The sequence below is a fragment of the Hyposmocoma kahamanoa genome, unplaced genomic scaffold, assembly GCF_003589595.1.
Source record: "Hyposmocoma kahamanoa isolate Upper Pololo Valley unplaced genomic scaffold, ASM358959v1 84, whole genome shotgun sequence".
Lineage (NCBI taxonomy): Eukaryota > Metazoa > Arthropoda > Insecta > Lepidoptera > Cosmopterigidae > Hyposmocoma > Hyposmocoma kahamanoa.
The window spans coordinates 7,756,952-7,782,817 of NW_020654229.1; the positions used below are offsets into that span (position 1 = coordinate 7,756,952).

The 25,866-nt window shown below is 35.8% G+C and overlaps 1 protein-coding gene across 1 annotated transcript in view; it reads right to left on the reverse strand.

Moving 5' to 3' along the window:
* The window catches only part of LOC113234454 (oxysterol-binding protein-related protein 8-like), a 23,861-nt gene extending 10,385 nt beyond the window's left edge, over window positions 1–13,476 (reverse strand). The window contains exons 1-8 of the mRNA XM_026469764.1: window positions 13,296–13,476; window positions 10,397–10,575; window positions 7,977–8,155; window positions 7,434–7,614; window positions 3,573–3,669; window positions 2,434–2,573; window positions 2,075–2,131; window positions 729–854 (exon numbers count right to left, since the gene is read on the reverse strand). Of these exons, the coding sequence (XP_026325549.1) occupies window positions 729–854; window positions 2,075–2,131; window positions 2,434–2,573; window positions 3,573–3,669; window positions 7,434–7,614; window positions 7,977–8,155; window positions 10,397–10,575; window positions 13,296–13,455 (1,119 nt within the window). The 5' untranslated portion in view covers window positions 13,456–13,476. The remainder of the gene's footprint in view (window positions 1–728; window positions 855–2,074; window positions 2,132–2,433; window positions 2,574–3,572; window positions 3,670–7,433; window positions 7,615–7,976; window positions 8,156–10,396; window positions 10,576–13,295) is intronic.
* Between the last annotated feature and the right edge of the window lie 12,390 nt (window positions 13,477–25,866).

A 25,866-nucleotide genomic window follows, 5' to 3' on the forward strand; every position in this document is an offset into this window, starting at 1 on the left:
ACATACATACTTTATGTACGCCACCTAGTTTGTTATTATAAATATTTTTTGTTGTTGTTTAACTTGCATAATGTTTCAGTTATTCTTCTTGTTTAAGTTACTAGCAGTAGAGCTCCTTGTGAAAGAGTTCGTCCAGGGAAGTACTGCCACGTTACCTATTTCTGCCGCCAAGCAGTAATGTCAGCATTACTGTGTTACGGCTTTGAAGGGTAAGGGTGCTGGTGAAATTACAGGCACATGGGACTTGTCAACTTATGTCTCAGGGTGATGGGCGAAAGCTCTGGAAGGAACTGCAATTGTTATGGACAGACATGTAGCTTCCCATCAAGAGCACGACTTGTTCGTCCCGTCTCTTGATATTATAAAAAAAAACTTCTGTTTTCTTTTACATTATTATTATTAATTTTTTTCTCCGATTACAATGTAATACAATAAACCTTGTTGTCATTCTTTTTTTGTAGTAAGGTAGTTAATTAAGACAGGGAGGAACACTGTGACTCTGATGTCACAGGTTATCCTACTTTGAGAGTCAGAGTAGTCTTGTAATGTTGTAATCACCTTATCCTAGATTTAATTGGGAACTAACGTTTGGAAATAATAATTGTTTCTTTATTGTAACTACCGAAATTAAATGTTAGTTAAAATTGCAAGTCTCCGTTTAATGTTCCAACCCCGTAGTCATGTTAAGAATCTATTAGGACCAGAGTTCCCGGTAACAGTCAACTTACCCCCGTCTTCTTGTCTTTGATCTCAACTCTGCCATCCCAATATCCCTCTACAGCGGCGATGATGTCCTTGCCTTTCTTAATGCGCCCCGATATCGCGTTCGTTTGATCAGAACTGCCAAGGAATGACTGAAAGAGAATATTACATTGTTATAAGATCACCGTTCCATATAATTAATGTTCTATAATGTTCCATTTAAGTGTGTAACTCGATAACTTTTGTTTTCAATTAATTAGTATATGGTTTTGATTATTTCTTTGTACACTTATTGGCTGGCGTTTTGACCAATGAAACCGCCGAACACCAGCCAAATCCGAATTGGATGCAGTGCAGCTTATGAAGGGGAAAAGGAGATGTAAGAGGATTTTAGAGGCAAAGTTAGTGTAGTTAATCGGTTAATCGTTGAATGAAGATAAAATTGGAACATTTCATTTTGTTAAAGAATTTCTATAACATGTAGGTAAAAGAATTAATTTGTAATATTAGGTGATTGTTAAGTGTTTCCGAATATAAAAGTTTACCAAGAAATCACGTGTTTTAAGTTATACTCCAACCCCAGCAGCATGTTGCAGCGATAAAGCTATTATTTCCACATTTAGCTGTCAAATTCTAGTGATAAAACCGCCATTTTAAAATTATATCACAATAGCTAACATAGCGAGCACCGTACCAACATATTTTTGTCGCATCGCAAGCGCCTCGAACAATGGCTCCAAAAGGATGTCGCAGTGCCAAACGTGATCGCTAGGTCACAGCTGATTTTAAAACATTTTTACAGTATTGCACAGTAGTTTTATTAACGTTAAAGCTGAGCGCGACAAACGAGATAAAAAGAAATAATAAAAACCAATATATATATATAACATATATAAATTATTGAGAGTGGTGAGGAGACCATTTTTAATACACGAGAGTAATTAGAAACACGTAAATAATAACTAATATAAAAATGTATAAATACTGAAACTACGCAATTTGATATAGTCATTTTTTTTCCTCAAAATGTATAACAATAGTTCATTACCAAATAAACAAAAGAACGAATGACTCCAGTGCCATCTTACCGATTCAGTATTAGCAACAAAAAAATAATTTCATAATGGCAACATAGCTTTATCAACTGAAATAAATATGTCACGGGGAGGTTTATCACACATTGCATGTGATATACTGCCATGCGATACAATTTTTATATCTGTAAAACTACATAACACAATACACAATACTCATCCCAAAATGGTCTATATAACTTAAATATTAATTTTCATAGTTATCGAGGTGAAGTTTAACATAACAATAAGGAAATGAAGGTGACTTGTAATTTATATCTTAATTAAAAATAACTCACCCTTAATTTGAACTCTACGTCAGCATGATAACCTGTTTCTTGGCAGATAACTTGAATCTGAAAACATAAAAGCGTGTGTTTTTTATAACTATAGTACAGAATAGGGTTTGCATTAATTTTATTTTTTATTTATTTAGACATTTATTTCAGGTCACATGACCCATAAATATATACCATAAGGACTAACATACATACAACATAATACGACAATAAACTAAACAACTAATCTACACGTATTGCACTTGTCGGCGATGTGTGGCGCAATCTAGTGTCAGGTAACCGGCCGCGGAATCGCCGAAATATGACACCCTTCATTTCCTATGTGAAAAACCTAAGAGCTCGATAAGATAGTGACTTACCTTTCCACCCAACTCCATACTCAAGGTGCCTATAACAATGCCTTTGCAGTGTGCATATGGTGCTGTTGTAAAGTATGTCTCTCCCCAGTTTAGGAGATGCACCCTGGCCCCGCCTTCGAGAATTGCTGAAGTCGAATTTCCTGTGATAAAAGTGTATTCATTATTTATTTCTAATATACTAAGCTAGACAATTTAAATGTACAAAGATTTTTTGACAATTTCATACTGTTTTAAGCAGTATATTCGTGAGAGTTTAAGGCTACTAATAATTTTTAAGTTTTATTGAACGTGACTCAAAAACAGGAGGAGGTTCTCAATTCGACTCTGTGTTATTTTATATCTTCGGGATTTGTGAACCGATATTGATGATTTTTTTTTTGTTGCAAATAGGATACCTCAGTAGTGGTCCCATTTAAATAAAAAAAAAAACTAGGGGATATATGAATTTTGATGTCGGTTTTTTTAGTAGCCTGTATTGAAATTATCGTGAAATTAGTCCACTAGTTGTCAGAATTATTAATTAATAGAAAGATCGAACATGTAGAAAAAATACTTCAATCCGGCTGGACTCGAACCAACGTCTTCTATGCCAACTAAGCTGCAGAACGAACAAGCGGACCTTATGAATTTTTCTACATGCTTGTAGTGGATCTTTGCTTTTGTTTTTAACACTTTATTTTTCAATGCTTGTGCTGCTATTTAGCGGTTAATACCTGAACGACGACGAATTCGAGATGTTTACTTAGATCTCCAAAAAAGAAGCGACGGTACAAGGTTTATTTTCGTTTAATGTAACAAAAAAAAAAACATTGCGATAAACAGAAAATTTAAAATTTATTAAAATTAAATAAAATAAGACTTAATGATGATACGAATCCAAATCCAAAGTAACGAAATAACGCATTTTTCCAAGATTTTCAAGGTTTAACGTGAGATAATTGGTACAACCATAACGTACACAGCAAAATGGCGGACTGAGCTCAAGTTTGCGGAACTCGCGTACTGTTGGCACACGTGCCATACAAACTAACCATTCCACTGTATATTTTGTTCTGTGTGGTTGCTTGTGTTTGAGTTCAGCTTATATTGGATTCTATGAAAATGCTTATCGATGAAATATAACTTGGAAACAAACTCACCATAGAATTTCGACCTAGCGAGCAAACTGCCTTCTATGATGTATCCTTCTTTCCTATTGGACACATAAAACGCGGACATTGGTGGATGGTGGGAAACCTGTAATTAAAAAAACTGTCTTATACAAGGTGTTGATTTGCATTCTCTCCATATTTACAGAGGTCATTCTATATCCGAAACTGAACCCAAATGACTAAAAATAAATCGAAAAAAAAAAATTCGTAAATTCCTATTTTTTATTTGATTGCGGTAAACAAATTTGATCCAAAGGTCATTGATTTGCACGGCATCGGCACTTGCAAACATTTTGAACAATGAGCTTAAATGCGCAGAAAGAAACGCATTTTAGATCCATTTGGTGGTGGGGGCGGGTAGCGACAGGCGGGGTAGTGTCGTTTCAAGCGCGCAATTGGTAGATCAGTCGAACTTGCTTCCCCTACTGACTGCGTCTACGTCACGCTGACATCCCGCATAGATACATTCTATTCTAGTCTGTCACGAAATGACATGTGGTTTAGTATGTAAGCAAGAGCTAGTAGTACAAGTGCGTGTCTATTCTTATGGCATGATGTAAAACGTTTAGTTTACGCGGAGGATACGAGTGTCGAAGTTTCTGCTTTCAAAGTTGAGGAGTATAATGTTGAATCGAAACCCACGTGCGAATCTCTGCATAGTTGGTGGTGGCTCCGGTACGGAACCAGCCACCAGCTGTGAAGCTAGATACTTCTAGCAATACTTTCATGTAACCTAGAATTGGTAAGTACCAAATCTAAGTAACAAAAAACTTTTTCAGTCAACTTTTCTAATTAATGTAAATAAATAAGAAATCATAACAACACTGGTATAGTCAAGAGCACGTCAAGCTTGACATTTTGCACTTTGGACCGTTCTTACCGTAAGCGGCAGTTGGATTTAAATCTTCAGTGTCAAACTTCACGCGCCCTGTACATAATTATAATTTTAAAAAATAGGTAAAGAAGCGATCGAGAAAAATTACGTATCTCTAGCTCGGTGAACCGGGTGGCGGGGTCACTGCCCTTGCGTGATGCATACGACTTCAAGACAATTTTGAAAAACTTTACTAGATACAATTAGCCAGAATATTGTGGCCATGATGAAGTCTCAACAAAAATTTTAAAACAATGCAAGAACGGATTCGCACCTGTTTTGACATATTTAATAAATCTATGCTTTGAAAGTGGCATGTTTCGTGATCTATTAAAGCTATCAATAGTGAAACCGATCTATAAGAAGGGCGATAAATCTGAGCTATCCAACTACCGCCCGATTACTCTTATCCCGATTTTACCCAAAATTTTCGAAAAATGCATGTATATTCGAAAAATGAACTACTGCACAAAATTTAACATTACTAAACCAGAACAATTCGGCTTCCAAAAGGGAAAATCGACTGCTGAGGCTGTTTTCAATATTGTAGATATAGTGATTTAAGCTCTTGACACAAAAAGCACAGCACAGTATTGTTTCTGGACATGTCTCAAGCTTTCGATTCCGTAGCACATGATAGATTGCATTGAATTGGTTTAGGTCATACCTACATGACAGACAGCAATGGGTGGAGTTAAACTACCTAGATAAAAAAAATATGTTGACACACATGCTGTTCGCATTATGACTTGAATAGATTTGGTGTTCCTCAGGGAAGTATATTAGGCCCTTTATTATTTTTGCTATATATTAATGACCTGCTGCCATTAATAACTAAGCACAAATGTATCATGTTTGCAGATGACATTGCGATAGTCATAAATTCAATTGATAACGACGTCAATCACTATGAAACTGAAATTAATGACACACTAAAATCCGTGGTAGATTGGTTGCATGTAAACAGTCTACACGTTAATTTGGAAAAAACGAAATATGTTCAATTCGCTGTAACAGGATGTACACCAATCAATATAAACATTAACTATGATGGAAAGATTTTACAAAAGCTAGAGACAGTTTCATTTTTGGGTATATTAATAGATAAAAATCTTAGTTTTACCAACCATGTTGACAGCGTCTGTAGCAAAATGAACAGATTTGTATACGTCCTTCGTAGGTTAAGACAAATTACTTCTAAAAAAATTTGTTTATTCGCTTACCACGGCTACATCGCGTCGGTTCTGCGTTATGGATTAATCATATGGGGTAATGGAACTTATGTCGAACGAGCATTTATAACTCAAAAAAGATGTATACGAGCAATGTGCGGCATCAGCCCACGGGAATCTTGCAAGCTGCTGTCCGAGAATTTAAATATTTTGACTTTACCTTCCATGTATATTTATGAAGTTTGTAAATTTGTCAAACAGCATCTAAAATTATTTAAAAAATCAATAAAAAATAATCCACGCGCAAAAAGAAACCCAGACAGACTTGTTGTTGAAAATATATCTAAAACTACACTCTACTTAAAAAGTTCATATTACACGTGCATAAAAATTTATAATAGACTACCAATTAAAATAAAAAATCTGACATTTAAAAGAATGGCAACTGAACTGTATAAGTACCTAATTAAAAATGAATATTATAATGTAAATGACTACTTAGAAGATAACATTTAATTTTGCATGCTTTTGTATAATGCCTGAATAGATGAACTCAAATGTAATAACTACCATCCTGTAATAACCTATTCAATGCAAGTAAACCTTAATTTATTTTTTTTCTTTTAATATTTTTTTTATTATTTTTGGATAATTTCGCATTATTTCTATAATTAATTTCTTAAATATGGCGAGAACGGAAATCAACACGCTGTGTTAGCCTATGGCTGTCTCACTACCGGGCACGGGTAGTTTTGTTGGAGAGAATTACGACGACCTCGTTGGTCCAATGGTTTGTGTTGTGGAGATTGGACGCGGAGGTCCTAGTTTGGATTCCAAGACCAATTTGGGAAATTGAAATTAACTTTTCCAAATACAATAAATAATGTATATGATATCAAATGTCGGGTGGCAAGCGACACGCTTATCTATGATAGTTGCAGTGCCACCAAAAGTTTTAAATCGTAAAGATTTGGCACTGCCACTGCGCCCGTCACCCTGAAACATAAGATGACAAGCCTCATGTGCCTATAATTTCGCATCACGTAATTTGTCCATCGCGTAGATCCATCAGTAGCGTGTGGAATACACATGACCTTACAGAGATTGATTAACTTTTAAGCACTACACTATGGTAGCAGTAGAACTTCTTGTGAAAAAGTTCGTCAAGTACTGCTACTACACTTATTTCTGCTTCCAAACAGTAATTATTAAGATACAAAAAGTTGTCAAGTCCTATGTGCCTCACATAGGACTTGACAACTTTTTGTATCAGGTTGACAAATGCTATGGCAGTGCCTCAAGTGCGCTTTTTACCTCCATTTCACCTGATGGAAAGTGACTATGAGGTCGACGATGGAGCATGCACACCTAGATAATGTCAATTTACTCTTGCCTTGAAAAGGCCCAAATTATACCGTTCAGGGAACAAGTAGGAAGGGAATTCCGTGCCAAAGCCTTTCGCCATATAAATGTGAATCCTTGGAATTTCTACAACATACGGGCCTACGTCTGGTTCCCCGATGTTGGAAAAGGGAAGGCGGAATTAAATTGTGCAATTCCCTTGCACACTCTCCGTGACATACCTTGTAGGTCTGTCGATGTAAACCTCTGTGGGGTACTGCAACTGTTATGAATAAGTGTATCGCTTGCCACCAGCCGCACGTCTTGTTTACATATCCTGTGCGGTATTGTGTTCTCACAACAGTTGGACCCTCAACTTTGATTGAAGATTACCTAATCTTTGTATTAAATATTCCGGAAACATCGAGAACTTCCTAAAATCATCGAGCGTATACTTCTTACCTGCTCAGCAATGTAATAAGTGTAGTTATCAGTAGACTTGTGTTTCCAACGGCAGCGGAACGATTCTCCCAGGACAGGGTTGTATGGTTTCTTAAGGCCTTTGGGCTTACGATAGAGCCCTGAGAGGTACCATCGCAACACGCATTTGAAACGAAGATAGGGGTCTTCTAGAGTTTGGGCTCTGAGAAAGAAAGAATTAATTGGAAAGTTCATCATGTCGGTAATCAGATTTAAACAAATACACCGGACAGTATATAAGTTGAAAGTGTGGACCAAGAATAGTACCTAGTGGAACACCCATCGTTATTACCGACACTGTATAGGTTTTAGCAGTTAATCTAATCTAAAAGCGACATTACCGCTCTAAAAACTGATAACACATCAACAATTAAACGATTCACATAAATCATAATTCAAAAAATATCTTGGTCAACTCTGTCAAAAGCTTTTGCAAATTCATAAAACAGATAAAACAATTGTGTTTTATTCACGACTGTTTTATCGTTAGTAAAAATCAGTGTATGTAAAAAGTGTGATACTTACTGAGTCAACATATCCGCATGGTAGTAATTATCAGATAGTTTGTCGAGAAAAGATCGGGGCTCTAGAATAAAAGTAGGCAGAACGACTTTGCTCAGGTCCATGCCTGGCCTTACTTGCTTAAGCAGGAACCATAGGAGTGACTTGTTTTCTTCCGCAACTTCTTCTACTAGTTCTCCGGCCTGTGAAATCAATACATATTCTATTGCTTTAAAAACATTTTGTTATTGGTGAAGCTTTAAAACCTAACTGCTACAACTGCTAAAACCTATACAGTTTCAGTCCGCTCCTCGATCTCCTCACTCCCGTCATAACTAAAATCCTTAATAAATCTGTCTCTACCTGTGTTTTCCCCTCTGCCTGGAAAGACGCTTATGTCATTCCATTACCAAAAAAAACCAAACCAAACTTCCCTTCAGACTACCGTCCTATTTCAATTCTTCCTTTCCTGTCGAAAGTCCTAGAAAAGCTTGTTCACTGTCAGTTGACTAATTTCGTAAACAGGAACAACCTTTTCAATCCTCTCCAGTCTGGTTTCCGCATTGGTCATAGTACGACTACTGCACTCACGAAAATCACTGATGACATCCGTTTGGGTATGGAAAATCAACAATTGACTGTGCTGACACTCCTTGACTTCAGTAATGCCTTCAATTGTGTTGACTTTGACCTATTATTGGAGGCATTGCGTATTCTTAACATATCTCCAGCAGTTATTGATTGGTTTCGAAGCTACCTCTGTGGACGTCGGCAGTGTGTACGCAATGAGAATTCTTTCTCTACGTGGTGCGATATTTCCGCCGGTGTCCCGCAGGGTGGCGTCCTTTCTCCTCTCTTATTTTCTTTGTTTATTAACTCTATCACACAATCCCTCACTTCTTCTTATCATCTTTATGCTGATGACCTCCAGATTTACACCCAGTCGTCTATTCAAGACTTACCACGTGCCATTAGTACTACCAATGTGGACCTTGAATCCATTCGTCAATGGAGTCAGTCCTTTGGCCTTAAAGTTAATCCATCCAAAACACAATCGATTATTATAGGTAGCACTTGGTTCAATTCTCGTCTAAATCTAGCCTCCTTACCCCCTGTGGTTTTCGATGGTGTCTGTATTCCTTATTTGGATACAGTCAGGAATTTGGGGGTAATTTTTGATAAATGTCTGACTTGGAAGCCGCAAGTTGCTGAGGTTAGCAGGAAGGTGTTTGGTGCGCATTTCTCTCTGAGAAGGCTTAAAAACTTTTTGCCGACTAAAACCAAAATTACTCTGGCCCAGAGCATTCTCCACCCGATACTGGACTATGCAGATGTTTGCTACCCAGATTTGTCAGTAACTCTGCTCAATAAATTGGAACGGCTCCAAAATATGTGTGTTAGGTTCATCTTCGGACTACGTAAATTTGACCATGTCTCCCAATTTCGCGCACAAATTAAATGGCTGCCCATCCATCGGCGTAGAGATCTTCATATTCTTTCACTTCTCTATTCAATTCTGTTCTATCCCTTTACGCCTTCTTATCTTAAAGATCGCTTTACTTTCCACTCTTCTACACTCTGTCGTCCCCTTCGCTCCTCTGATACTCTCTTACTTAACTTGCCCTCTCATACCTCTAACTTTTATTCCAACTCTTTTACCGTTTCTGCGATCAGATTGTGGAATTCTCTCCCTGAATCGATTCGACGATCCCCTTCTCTTGATTCCTTCAAACAACGTGTCAAGGATCACTTCCTCAACTCCTAAATTTCGTCTGTTCTCTACTATCCTTTCATTTATTTCCTACATTTGTACTTCATTTTTCTTTTTCTATTAAAAGTATATAAGCATTTAATATTATTGTGTATTTATTGTTATGTATGTATTAATAATATTATTGTTATTTGTATGTATATGTATATTAATCTATGGATATGTATATATTTTTATTATTACTTATTATGTAGAGTACTTATGATGATATTCTTTGGTTGCACCCCTTTTGCATATCCGAAATGTCTATCCTAAGGTTGCCTGGAAGAAATTGCTACATAGCAATAAGGCCGCCTGTTGCACATTGACTTACTACTACTATTATACTTAAGCTTTTGTATTGTATTTTAATTGTAATTTTATGTGCAATAAAGAATATTTCATTCATTCATTCATTCATTCATTCTTTATTATTGTTGTATCCAGCACGGGAGATGTCACAATTAACGACGGATATTGATAGGACATTGACGTCGCTTTATTTACAGATAAGCATATCGATTAAGTGAAGGTACTAAAGGCTACTATCGATGCCAGAACATCATCAACATCTTACAGCCAAATCTTTCTGGCTAAATCCGTCGCCGACTGATCGTGTGTTTTTCTATCATTCTGAATTTGACGCTTAAATTATTTCAGTTATTTTGTAACAAGCATATACGTATTTACTTACGGCGCCGGTCTCTCTGTCAGGGTCCTCAATGTACAAACTCTCGAGCCTTTCAATAATCGCTGCCTTACGTCCTTTAGGCCGCTCCGTCTCTTTGGTCACTCTATCTTCATCGGCGGCATGGTCGGCCATGCCTCCTTGTGAAACTTCGCTGTCAGTATCTGATGCTGCACCTGCTAACTCTAGAGGGAGGAGAGGGGGATAAGGTATGTGATTGATAGCTTTGGTTACATCTAGCATAATACTTTTAGCATACTTGTACTTTATCAAAAAGTATATTATTTAATGTTCGAATCAACTAATCTCAAGTTGATTATATCCAGTTTGATCTTGTGACATAGTTAAGACAATTAACAAGCTAAAGACAGCCTAGTGGCATTGACATTCTTGCGACTCAGTATAGTCGTTTAAACTATTAATGTCACGAGACGGTCTTTCACTTTCCCTGGATAGCCAGTTGCTGTGCTAAATTCTAGCATAAAAAAGAATCAATTTTAGCCATTATAATTATTTAATAACAAAAAGATATTTAAACGCTACAAGTAACAAGATTTTTTAGTGCTGAGCAAAGTTGATTCTTATTAATTGGGGGTCAACGTGCACTTTTGCAGTTTGTACTTCTCATTAGCTTAAACACACGATTCAAAACTGTCTATTAACTTTAGCTACTAATTCTGCAGTTCGAAATTTGAGCTTCAAGTTTTTCCAAATCAAATTTATGAAATATCCCCTTCGGAGAATCTAAATTACTGTCTTTTAAACTAGTTGATTGCGTTATTCCGATACCTATTCACACTAACTGTCAGGATTTTCGCTGTGCAGTCGATCCAATTCTTATACGCATACGCATTTTGATGAACAATAAAATAGACACCAATTTGCACGAGAAATATAAAATAAAGACACAGGCACAGGACGTCATAAAATATTGGTAATAGAGCCACATAGAGCGGTTAAAATTATTATTTTCATGTGATCTTGTTTAGCACGTAAGAACATCAGTTATATTGCATGTATTATAGTTACAGGTTTAGCGTTGGTAAACGCTAAGTGGTCATAAGCCCTTCCCACATCGTTTGCAAATCTTGTGATTAATCACATAGTAAGTGGTTTAGAGTTCAAGTTATTTACGATTCCACCTGGAAGATCATTTTACTTTCTGTCCTCCTGGACATTTATTTATTTATTTTATTTAGATACACCATAGGCACATACATAGAGAAACTTCACTGTTATAACATATAATTTCTTATACGGTATGTTGTACCATTACGGGCATGTACAGCATTTACGAAAAAAAGCCTTAATTTAAAAAGAAAATAGGAACAAAATACTGTATAGAAACAAAAAAGAACAAATACTACTATCTAAAAAATTATTAAACAATATAAAACAAAACCCCTGAGACGTGGCGTCTTAGGAGTTTAAAGCAGTTGTGACGTTCCGTTTGAACTTATATAATGAGTCGTGGAAGATGTCAATCTCGTCTATATTAACGTCATTCAAAAATCTCATGCTACGGTAAAGTGGAGAAAAATGCATTAGTACTAGATACAGGAACCGAAAATATATTTCGCACTGGGTAACGTGGAAGCCTTCTGGGTATCGCCATGTTAACTTGAGGCATTATTCGGGGCGAGTCAAGCTGGCTATGTAAAACCTTATACAGGAAAGTTATGACGAAAACTTGTCTCCCGAGTCTTTAACGCCTCTAACTTGAAATGTAACAGACGCTCGCCGAAGTCTGCTCTATACGGGCATTGTCTATTTTTATATGCTAGAAAGCGAGTAAACGCGCGTTGTACGCGTTCTATCCTATCTGGATGGATTTGATAGTGTGGATTCTATATTCGTGTCGCATATTCAGAGTGCTCCGAATTAACAAGTTGTACAATGTTAAAATTGTGTGTACGTTTCTAAAAATTTTACCAAGTACGCTTCACAAACCCTAACATATTTTTCTAACCAAGTACGGAGAAAGACAGCCTTATGATATTGATATTTTTTGAATTTCAGATTTTGTATTTCCTTTGAATCATTGTTTCTACTAAACCTGTCAAACTTTTGATAATGTGAAGATCTGAGGGCACTGTGACTGCACCCCTCGCCCTGAGATATAAAGTTAACACGTCTCATGTGATTATAGTTTCACCAGCACTCTTGCCCTTCAAAGTGAGAACGCAGTAATGCTCTCGTTACTGCGTGGCAGTAGAAATAGGTATGGTAGTATTGCTTCCTTATACGAACTCTTTCTCAAGGAATTCCACTGCTACCAAAACTACTGCTTTTATATCATAAGTTTGATAGATATAGACGGAATATTGTGACGGTGTGACCTCCTTACACCGTCATCTCACCGTTTTGTATCGCCTCTCTCCACTTGTATCCTACAATTTTTTTATTTTATATGTATTTAAATTTTAAATTTGAATTGTTTCATCTTCCTTCATTTTGTTTCACGGTTCCAATTCCACGGTTACTCCCTGCTCGACCGCCCCAACAGTCGGAGCTGTTTCAAATTCCATCGCGTATAATCGGTAATTTTGGTTCTTTACTACGTTTATAATCATTAAATAAGCTAAATCATGTGTAATAATTTATAACAGGCTACAGCCTTCATGTACCTATATCTGTAATTCAGTTACTCGGCCTATTTAGGGCCCTTTCTTTTAACTTTACTTCTTTAATAAATTTTGTGGACCGGAAGTTTCCCGTTTCATTACCGTGAACCTGTTCACGGCTAGTTAGGGTTACAACCCTTTCAATATCAATGTCACCAGGCTGCCTGTCGCCTTACTCGTTTAGCCAACAGTCTATAACTCATTAATTTTCAATATAATTATCATTACTTAACCTAATAGTTATCATAATTAGGTAAGTGCATAGTGTTTGACATACTAACCTCCATTAACCCTAACAGTATCAATTTGATTAAAAACATCACAGACATCTCGCTTCTTGTTGTAATCCGTCAAAAGTGCAGAGTCAACAGAAAACTTTCTCTTCAAGTGCAAACTGCCAAACTGCGTGGGTTCCGAAAATTGTCTGGATAATTTCTTCATTTTTAACAATGAGAATATACTGGATCGACGTCGCTCTGTTTTAGGTTTTTCTTTGTGGTCTTTGTTGTTGTCCATTTTTGCTGCTAGCATTATATCTAATTTATGCTCCATTATGTTTTCTTTTTTCATGTCTTTATTATTAATTCTTCTTTCCTTTCAGTATATTTCTTCTGCTTTCTTAATCCTAGTTTGACTTTATTAACTAATTTTATTTTAAAAGTTTTTATCTATGTTGCAACATTTAAATGATTTTTATCATTTCACTTCCGCAGCTTCCATTTTTTATTTTCTTTTATTTAGTTCTTGAGATCATCATCTCATCGTTTACTATACGCCTTAACATAGTTACTTGTGTAAGATTTATGTTAGTCAATTGACTGTTACTATATTTGCAATAAATATTATTGTCATTTTCAATAAATGATGGCAATGGTGTCGATTCCATGATCCACAATTTTTTACCTACAGATATATTAATTTATTTGCTATATAAGTAATGTCGTTAGTAATCTATGTAAGGTGCTTAGTAACCATATTAAGTGAAATTTGATTTTAAGTTTTCTAACGTAGTAGCGTTAGTTTTGTTACTATATCGTCTGTCTCCTCACTATTAGTAAGTTATTATACAACAACATTTTCACTTATAAGATCTTTTTACATAGTTTTCAAACTACCTAACAATGTAAAGAGCCCTGTACATAATCAAGAGCATTGTAAAAGAAGGATGGCGACATCCCGTGTGTTTTGTGACTCAGTGTGTTTGACAAAGATACCTATTGATACTTGTGACTCATTATCAAAGCATCCAAAAAGCTAATTGAGTACAGCCTGTGGAAGCTGGGGTAATAAAGTTGATATAGGTTATATTTATTACATTGTCCTGTAATTCGCTTCAGATGTTTGTTCGTAGTAGCAGAAAACAAAAAGTTTTCATTTTTTTCCCAAAAAACTTGCTGAATTTCCCAAATCCGCCAAACTCTGCCACATTTAATACAACGTTAACATGTCTGTCGTAATGAAAATGAATAAAAATTAAAACTGCCCAAATGGCAGAAATCTACCACGAATGGTCACACTGTTCTCAATCTCAAAGTGACATTGACATTGGCGAGAGGCCTCTTGTCAAAACGTATAAACGTTTAATCCTGACTTCTAAAAATATACAAAAATATATTAATAACAAGGCGTAAACTAAAACGTAAAATTATACTAACAAAGCCCATGAACGGCACTTTGTTGATTTTGGGTCAGCTTTTACCATACTTCTTAGATATTTCAATTATCAGACAGTAATCAATGTATTTTAGTAGTTTTTAACGCAATTGCAGCGTTTAAATCAATGTACCTATGCCTTCGAAACTGTAAAAAATAGACCAAAGTAATTGCCGCATTACTTATTTTGAGTCGCAAATACTGTTCACAGGCCAAAATGGTCACACTGTTTTCAACCTCAATGTGACATTGACATTGGCAAGAGGCCTCTTGTCAAAACGTTTCTTTGCTAACTTTCTTATCTCTCATATAAATTTTGTCTGAACATTTTTGTCACATTGTGTTTTATTTTTTACTTTATGTCATTACTGTTTAAATGATTATTTGATTAGGTATTATAAAGCTTTAGTGTTTAGTAGTTGTTCTCGCATTTATTCTAAAATACATTGTTTTACAAGTATTTTTTATTCCCGACTTCTAAAAATATACAGAAATATATTGATAACTAGGCATAAACTACATCGTAAAAATTATTCTAGCAAAGCCTTTGAACGGTTCTTCGTATATTTTATAATAATTGAGTCAGATTTCGCCATACTTCTTTTGACAAATACTGTCAAAATTTTAGGTCGTCTGTGGTCGTGTTAGGCGCGTTTGTCAAATAAATTTACGTGTTTGATAGAAATTTATATTGAGTGTCTTTAAAAACAAAATTTAACACATGCTGGCATAAACAAAATATCAAGTTTCGACTAAAATAATAATCGTAATGATAGTAAATCTTCAAAAGTTTTGTCGTCCATGCGTAGAATACTCTTCCGATTTTGTGCGCAATATTTCTTTTAACAATTTTTTTGTAATTTCTAGTTTCAATCATTCTCTAAACCAATGTCTACTCGTTTTTTTTTTCTTATGACTATATGGTTAATGCCAGAAACGTTTTATCTGAGATATGGCTGAGACTGAACTACAGGCAAATTTGTCAAAATTTTGATTAAGCTCCGTTGCATACCCAGTCTGCAGAATACGTGAACTTACCGATGTCAGTATTGCTAGACTAGTTTACTTTAGTTACTTTCATAGTATAATGTCCTACGGGATTCTCATGTGGGGTAAAGCGGCAGACATTCAAACCATATTTGTATTTCAAAAACGAGCGATTCGTTCTGTGTACCGTTAAGGCTCTCAGGTTTCTCTCAGGGAAAAGTTTAAGGAGACTGGTATCATGACTGTGGCATCAAAGTACATTTACTCAAATAGTTTACAAGCCCGTGAATATATACATAATTTCAGTAGGAAAGAAGTTATCCATGACATTAACCTTAGAGCTAATTTCAAACTCATGGTACCACGATTTCGTTTAACTGAGGTAAACGATTCTTTTACGGGGAACTGTATACGTTTTTACGATAAGATTCCGGAGCATATGTCAAGATCATTATTTCCTAAGTTAAGTCCTTAGCAGTGAGAATCCACAAGATTGCGAGGTGGATATTATCTCCTTTCCGTTCAAAACAAAAAAAAAAATACGTCGTATTTTGTAATAATAAGTATGGAATTATAACAAAATTTCATATTCGCCATTTTCGCCCACGATTTTGGGCAAATTGTGGGCAGGTTGATTGAGTTTGAACCTACTGCCCATCTCTAAATGCAAGCGCTTCACAAATGAGGCCTGCATGGGAGATAAGCATTTGCCCGGCTAGATTATCATTATCACTGTTATTTGTCAATGTCAATGCCTGTAAATATCTGTCAAAGAATAATAGTTTGCCATGAAGGCCGAAAATTACCGCGTACGCATGGCCGCAGCCTCGGTTACGTATTTTTACATAGCATGTGTTTACTTATTTTTACATAGCATGTTTTTACTAACCGTTATATTGATAATAATATTAGAAGACGTCGGTTCGAATCCTGCCGGATCGAAATAATTTTTTCTGAGTGTTCGATCTTTGTATTAATAATTATAACAAACTAGTGGAGTAATTTCACAAAAAAATAATTGAATATCAATTCAATAAAAATTTAAATATTATACGCTCTTGTCTTAAATTACAATTAACAAAGCAATGTAAATATCTGGGTATGCCAATCGGTTGCCATCAAAGCTTTCAACCGTATACCGACTTACTTGCTGCAAGAATAAGGAACCTTATTTATATATTCAAACCCTTACGTAACATTGCCAATTCTGATGACCTGAAATTAGTCTATTTCTTCTGTTTCCATCACTTATTATTTACTGCATTACATTTTGGGGTGGTGCTTGTAAGTCTTTTTAATTTTACTTGAAGGAGTCCAGAGGGCGACCCTGAAGGTAAGTTCACGACTACCTTTTAGGTTTTTTTATAATATCAAGCGACGGGACGAACAAGTCGTGCGCCTGATGCTAAGCTACACGCCTGTCCATAACAGTTGCAGTGCCACTCAGAGCTTTAAATCGCAAAGATCAGAGGCGCACTACCACTGCGCCCGTCACTCTGAGACATAAGTTGACAATTCCCATGTGCCTTCATTTCACCAGCACCCTTCAAAACCAGAACACAGTAATGCCGATATTATTGCTTGGTGGCAGAAATAGATAAGGTGGCAGTATTTCCCTGGACGAATTATTTTACTACTCTACTGCTTTAAATCCGGTTTTGAAGGGTAATTGTGCTGGTGAAATGACAGGCACATGGGACTTGTCAACTTATGTCTCAGACATTTGCGATTTAAAGCTATGCAACTATTATGGACAGGCGCGTCGCTTATCAGCAGGTGCTCGACTTATTCGTCGTGTTATCTGGTATCAAAATTAATACTTAAATTAAAAGTTAAACCTCTTCAAACATAACTAAGGCACGCTGTATCATGCACGTCAACTTGTCTAAACAATCCATTATCTGCGACAACATTTCATACAAGGTCACACCTATGACATCATACAAAAAACGCTAACTTGTGCTACATGACTGTCCTACTTTAACCATATATGTATATATAAAAACATTGTCCCTTTCTTTCCAGTGTATATTAGAGATGTGCATTTTTGTCAAAAAACACATACACTTATATCATATACAAAATAATTGAATATCAATTCAAAACTAATTTAATTACAGTTAATAGAGACATCTCTAGCCAGGGCTGGTAGCTGTAAAGGTGACTGGATGACGAAATACTTTCATGGATTTCTCAAAGATGGCGCTACACCTAAAAAGGAGTGAGTGGCTTAGTTGGCATAGCAGTTGGCACGGTTTGCTAGAAGACGTCGGTTCGAATCCGGCCGGATCTAATGAATTGTTCTAAGTGATCGATATTTGTATTAATAACTATAACAAAGTAATTTCACAAAAAAATAATTGAATATCAATTCAATGCAAATTTGATAACAATATATACATTTGTTTACTACCAAAACTACGCACTCAGGTAGGATGCTGCTGAGACAATATGTGTAAATGGGGTTTTAAGGATGCCAGTCTAATGCAATGTTTTTTTTATTAAAAATATAAGTGCGCATTTGACTTCCATCTTACGTTATGGAAAGTTACGATGAGGTCGACGATGTAGCACGCACACCTAAATAATGCCTATTCACTCTCGCCTTGAAAAGGTCCAAGTTATAACGTTCAGGGAACAAGTTTGCTGGCAGGGAATTCCACCCTACAGCCGTTCGCCATATAAATGTGGAAGCGTAACGCTTCGTGCGAATTCTTAGAATTTCCATAACATAGGGGTGGAACCTCAGCCTGCGACTGGTCCCCCGATGATGGAAAGGGGAAGGCGGAATTCTGCAATTCCCTCACACACTCTCCGTGATATATCCTGTGGAATACCGATAAGCAGGCAACTTTACGGCAGTGTTCAAAGCTTTGCAGCTTCGCCTCTACTAATTCTGAGTCACCTATTAGCCTTTAAGCTCTTCTCCTCCACTCCTAATGTCGATCAAAGTTTATAATAAATGACCAAGGTCATTAGTAGATGAGAAAAGCGACATAATATACAAAAAAAAAGTAAAGAGACTGCTAATACAAAAATGTTATTATGGTGTTTCAGAATTTATTCAGGATAATGATATAAGAGATAAATTTATATGTCGTCCTAACCAGGTTGCTGTGCCCCATTCAGGGTCTACAATTGTCGGTTAAATATTAAACCTACCATCCTGTAAAACATTGTAGAAAATGCAATAAAGTATTTATTGATTGATTGAGTGTCCACTCTGTGTCGATCTCTCGTTAAAGAGTATCACATGCTCGATGCATTCAAGTTGAAATTCATTAGTGTGTGTTCCCACGCAATGAAATGTTACATACCGTTTGAGGACAACAAATTAATGGTAACATGTTTTTGTACAGAGATGTACTCAGTTCAATTAGACCCCGTAGGCAAAAGAAAAAAGCAGTGGTCTATAATATAAAGGTTTAGAAAGGAGTAGTTCCTTTAGTGGTACTAAAATAAATGGAAAATTTAACCAGGCCATTAGTTGGTTTTTTTGTAAAGAGCTCCCAAAATCTAGAAAGTCTGAATTAAAAACAAATTATTTCCGAACTGCAATTTTCAGAAAAGCGTTAGGGATTTTCAATACTATGTAAAGTAAAACGGAACGGATTATTATGTAATTTATGGCTAATAGGCCAGTGGCCAATGCCATAAAAAAATTGACACATCAGATGTCAAAGTCATTCTTGCTGCAATTTTAACTAGCCAATTAGAGTTATGATTTTAAATATTTTAGCAATTAAGTGTTGCTGCTTTTTGGGCTTTTTTTAGTATCGCAGTGTTGCTAGAATTAATTTAACAAATCTACCGTACCGTTGTTTTAAATAAATAAAAAATGCAGATCATATTTTTTTCTATTATTATGGTAAGCTCTTTATTTCAAGCTTATATCCAGCAAAAAAATTGAGGCTGGTTAATAGCAAAAAAATTGAGGCTGGTTAATTTTTCTGGGAATAAAGTACCAAGCTCCATTCTAATTCGGTACAAGTCCTTTAACTAGGTGTAAACAAACCGTAATGAAGTATTATATGAAACATTACCTAGCTACTTATTGTAAAATTACAATTAACTTTTGGAAAATGATTCGAAATACAACGATAATATATTTAGGTAACAGATAACATTTCAAATACCTATTTAATTTTTATAGTTCTGTACACAGAACTATAATGAATCTGTCGATTTTCTGCATCAGCGCCTAAAAACCATAATGCTTATTGTTTTTAATATAAAACGACGAAGCTAAATATAATTATTGAAAATGCTGCGCAAATACCCAGACCCAGCCAGACCGACCTCATACTGTCGTAATTTAAAAACAACACACTGTAGGGGTATACTGTCCCCTTACTCCCCTTATTTTTGAAATCAAGTATTTCACGTGCAAGCTGGAAAATTAAGCAAGGCTTTGTCGGCTTCAATCCGGGCACGTTCCATTAAGAGGGAGCAGAGGAAAAATACTAATCTTCGATTTGATTTTAGAGCGGTAAATCCACTTCAAAGTTAAACTTTGTTGTTAAAAGTTGTACGTGGGAGGAAGCTCTTCTGAAACCATACAGTACGAGATAGACACGGATCCAGAGTGCGAGGATGGACTCCGTGCCGGCGGCGAGTGGTGCGATAGTCAAATGTTGCCTGTTGGCATCATGTCAAACAAACTTCAAAACATTATTACACTAGTAATTTTCCAACACTATCAAATGTCTGCTCTTTATTTCTATTGGCATGACCTTAATGTGCTTAATGTAAATAAGTCATTGTATTCTGTACCATTGCATTTTCGTTTCAATTTTTTGCATATTAACTGTTTTATCAACCTCATTTGTAATTTTCTGATTTCTTTTCGATATCTAGCAAAGGTCCGACCATATACATATAATCCGTAGCTGATAAGCGAGTCGTCCAGTGCATGATACACCATATACAATTATGTTATAATTATTACTGTTATGCAGAATCAACCAAAGCCTTTCGAGGTTTTATAACTATTAAAAAGACGACAGCAATACGACATATGAAACTTGCTACTAAATCGACCCCTGCGACGTAAAGTATCGTATGTCGAAATTGCCAAGTTTACAGAGGAGCCTTTTAAATATTCTGAATTCACTGAAATAAGCACAACACGTGCCTTTAGCATTTCTCAGTTTTATTCGACAAAGCTCGCTACTCACATAGAGTATTATAAAATCCTAGATATCGGTTAGATGATGTATTAGATGATCACTCTATTTGTGTAACAAGCTTTGCCGAATAAAACTGAGAATTTTAAAACGCTTCCCTGTAAACTTGGCAATTTCGACATACGATACTTTACGTAGGAGGGGTCGAAATATTATTTTTGACCGGTTAACCAAGTGACAGCTGAAGTTTGTTTACTTTTAGTTAACTACCTAAACCTTTGTACTACAGGGTATTCTATTCATATTTGTAATAGTTAACCGCAAGACTAACTAACGGCCTTCATAATAGTAATACCTGTGACATGTTACAAGTAAGATTTGAAAACGTTACAATGATTAAACTCTACTGCTCATTCGTAAGGCAGATTTGAGAACATTGACTTACAATTATATGGACGTCGGGTCCGCGCTAAAAAGTGTCCGAACTTATAGGGCGTTAAAATCGTATACAGAGCGTCATTCACGCTTTAGTCTTCGTTTGTTCGCCTGACAGCGAAGCAAGCAAAATTAGACAGTACTGCGATGACATTACAATTTAAATTCAACGTTTTAGCTTTTTCGTATTCCTTTACATGTCACTACGTTTAAATAGGTCGACTTGGGACATTTTTTTCGTGGTTTTTGTATTAGACCCGTCGTCCATTTATTTGTAAGTCAATGCCTGAGAAAGGCTACCCTACCCTTTTTGTCACAAACAGCGGATTTGTATTTTAGTTACTTTCGTAATATCGGCACCTAAAGTTTTTTTCTTTGAAAATTACGCAATTACGCAGTCTTCGCTTAATAATGATAATGAAACTGAATAATACATTACAACCAATTTTTTTTTTCAACTCACTAGCTCCGAAAAGGCTTTCTTTCTTATTAGACATCTGCACGCAAAAGCGTTTTTTCTACGCTAGCGTGGACAAGGTTTTTGAGTTTCGAATTCGACGATGGACGATGGTGGTGCACTAACTTTTTCTTTCAATGAAAAAAAACATAATGCCACGTTCAACTACGCGATTTATCGTACATTATTTATGTAATATAAATCCGTTGGTACATTTTGTTTTTATTATTGTTGACATTAAATTGACTAATTTTGTTTATTAAAACTGATTTAAATTTTTTATTGAATTGATGTTCAATTATTTTTTGTGAAATTACTCCACTAGTTTGTTATATTAATACAAAGATTGAACATTCAGAAAAAAATCCTTCGATCCATCGAACCGATGTCTTCTAGCAAACCGTGCCAGACGCTATGCCAACTAAGCCACGGAACGAATCAGTGGACCTCACGAATTTTTCTATGTGCTTGCGTCGTATCTTTGTATTTGATTTTGCAACGACTTTTTAGCCGTAGCGCCATCTATGAGAAATCTATGATATTTCGTCACCCAGTTAGATACTTTTACGGCTACCAGCCCTGGCTAGAGATGTCGCTATTCATTGTATTATAATTATTACAAACAAGTGGAGTAAATTCACATAAAAATAATTGAATCTCAATTCAATAAATATTTAAATTAAAACAATTCATAAAAGTTCATTTCCCAAATTGGTCATATCGGGAATCGAACCCCGGGACCATATACCACCATACCGCGACTATATAATAATACAAGCGCAGCTATTTAACCTTCACTAAGTCAGCTAAGTAGTAAGGTAACTTCAATTTTTATCCATCTGTTATGTAATTGAACAAGATTGCGAGTCTTATTTAGATAAGATAAAATATCAGATACGGCAGCTAGAGAAAGTGATAAACTCTTGAACAGAATACGCATTTCATTCCTGTAACCTTGTCAGGTTTCCATCGAGTACATAACCAGAAATAGAGACGAAATAAGGGCCATACATTCTTGGTAACTTATCAGTTATACATCATTTATAAATATCAAATCTCGTTTGCACTGAAATTGCATGTGTGTACTTGTCCGTATATTCCAAAAATATTATGTATTTATTGTAATAAAAATAATATCTATAACAATGGCGTGCTGTTGCATTCGATGGTGTGGGGAAAAACTGCAAAACATCTAATTACAAAACAAACGGAATCACATTTCATTTCGGTAATTAAATACGTAATTTTGCAATTTTCGTCCATTATAGCAAAGCTCAAGTTAACTGGTCGATTTGAAGTGAAACAATTGACGACACCCGTCATTTGTTTCGGGCTGGCCAATCGGAGCGCAGTTGTCACAGTAATGATATGGCAGAATAGTTTTCAAACAAATTAAATGACATTTCGTCTCTATTTCTGGTTATAAACTCGATGCAGTTTTCAATCGGATACATTTAAAAGAGTGCGTAGGAACTTTTCAATTTAATACCACACTCACTGTTCCTCCTAGGATAGACTATTATAAGTTTTGTTTATGACACTAAGTGTCGTATTCTAGAACTGTATTCAATGCTCAAGTCAGGATTTGAGTATGGTTTAATGGAATACGACTTGCACAGGATTGCACTGGAAACACAAGCACTGGAAATACGACCCTAATGGCAGGGACTTCAGTATGATTTCGAGTGCTTTAAACCATACTCAAATCCTGACTTGAGCATTGAGTAGAGTTCTAGAATACGACCCTAAGAGCATTTGTGCACAACTTCCGATTTGTATCAGAATCTGTACTCACGTTCTCGTCAAATAAGTAATATTCGACAATTAAACGACAATATCAAGTATGAAGCGTTCGCATCATATTTCTTTTAATTTAGTCGAGTATTACTCATCTTTCCCCCAGTTCCGAATCACAGGGATAATTTTATCTCTAAGTGCAGAAGCGACATCCGAAGTGGGTCCCAATTTGTATAGTCTCGGATTTGGAACTAATCTAATGTAGTACGCAAAACACGCTATGTGACACTATCGTGGTAGGTGCTTTACATCTCAGACCTGTAAGCTATTGCCACTGCGCCCGTCACATACAGACATAATGTCATTAAAAAAAACAATGACATACAAACATTGACTTACAATTATATTGACGTCGGGTCCGCGCTAAAAGTGTCCGAACTTACAGGGCGTTAAAATCGTATACAGAGCGTCATTCACGATTTAGTCTTCGTTTGTTCGACTGACAGCGAAGCAAGCCTAATTAGACAGTACTGCGATGACATTACAATTTAAATTCAACGTTTTAGCTTTTTCATATTCCTTTACATGTCACTACGTTTAAATAGGTTGACTTGGGACATTTTTTCGTGGTTTTTGTATTAGACCCATCGTCCATTTATTTGTAAGTCAATGACCTCCTTCAATACTTTCACAATTAACTCTACTGCTACTAACATATTAAAAACGTATTTCTTCACTTTTTATTTCAAAAAGAGTCCCTTAATCCAGCTCTGCGCTGTAATGGCAATGGTGTCATATAGCAACTGTGGCAAATGTACCACGAATGTACACGCTTATCAACTACGTTATGTCATGTATACGTACAATCATCGAGCGTACAGCACTCTAATGGTTATGGAGTCGGTGATAGAAAAGAAACGTTGATATGTTTGTAAAAAACAAATATACGCTACTTAGATTTGAAAATAATTATAATAACCTTTTTATAATTAAGTTTATTCGCGAATGTCAGGATGTATATATTATGATCATCGTTTACTAAGTTTAAAACCCACATTAAAAATATTTTAAAAGAAAAGTCATATTACAAAATTGAAGACTACGTGCTAGATAAAGATGTGTGGAATGACAACATGGCTCTAGATTAAACAGCAATCCGTAGAGTTTCTTGTTCTTTTCAGAGAAGTCAGCGTAATGAGCAAGCAGTAGCTTAAAAGTGTCGAGTATATAACCAGAAATAGAGATGAAATAAGAGCCATTCATCCCCGGCAACACATCAGGAAATGGGCCTTATATCACTTTTAAATATCAACTCTCGTTTGCACTGTCTCGTTTGCAAATCACAAATCAGAAAGCTGAAATAGTACAGTGCCAACAAATGACCAGTGTGGACGTTTCCGTATATTCCAAAAATATTCTGTTTTATTGTAATAAAGACAATATCTGTAACTATGGAGGGCTGTTCCATTCAGTGATGTGGGAACAACAGCAAAACATCTAATTACTAACGGAATCACATTTCATCGGTAATTAGAAAGAAAGAAAGAAAAATAGTTTATTTGGTAACCATAATACACATAGAACGTGAAAACAAAAATTAAAATAACCTTATTATAACATTTGCTTAAAATAAAATAGTATTATATTTAAAATGGTACCAAAAAGGTCTCCACTCAGCTTATTTGTAACGAGACGTAGGGAAACATCTCGTTACGCTGATTTTAAATAAATAAATTAATAAATAAATTTTAATTAAATATCAAATATGTAATTTTTCAATTTTCGTCCATTATAGCAATATAGCAAAGCTCATGTTAAACTGGTCGATTTGAAGTGAAACAATTGACGACACCCGTCAATTGTTTCGAATTCTGGCTGGCCAATCGGAGCGCAGTTTGACATGGCAGAATAGTTTTCAAACAAATTAAATGACATTTCGTCTCTAGTTCTGTTCGGTTATAGGTATACTCGATGCTTAAAAGCATCGAATATACCTCAAGCCCTCAACACCGCCGTGTAAAGGTGACGCCTCACAGCGGTACTGTGGGAAGCGAATATGTACCGGGGCGTGCCACAAAGCAGCTCCGCGCGTGGATCGCGGCGGGACAACGGCGCACTGGGTTGTGTGCACTTTGTACGGCACCGCGAAATATATTGTTTTTATAGTAGAACAAGACTATTGTTTTTTTTTAGAGTATTTAAGTACGAAATAATTATATTTGTGATAAAAAAATACACTCCCAGATACATAATTCGAGCCACCACGCATTTTCAAATCAAAAATTATTACGCAATTTTGAATTTCGATTTCGATTTGCAAAATCGGGGAAAACTATTTCTTCGATGATTACACTATTTTTGTATTCTAGACCTTTACGACAAAAATGCGAGGTGGCCCGAATTATGTGCCCGGGAGTATATTTATTTCAATATTAGATTACATTATGCATCGTTGGT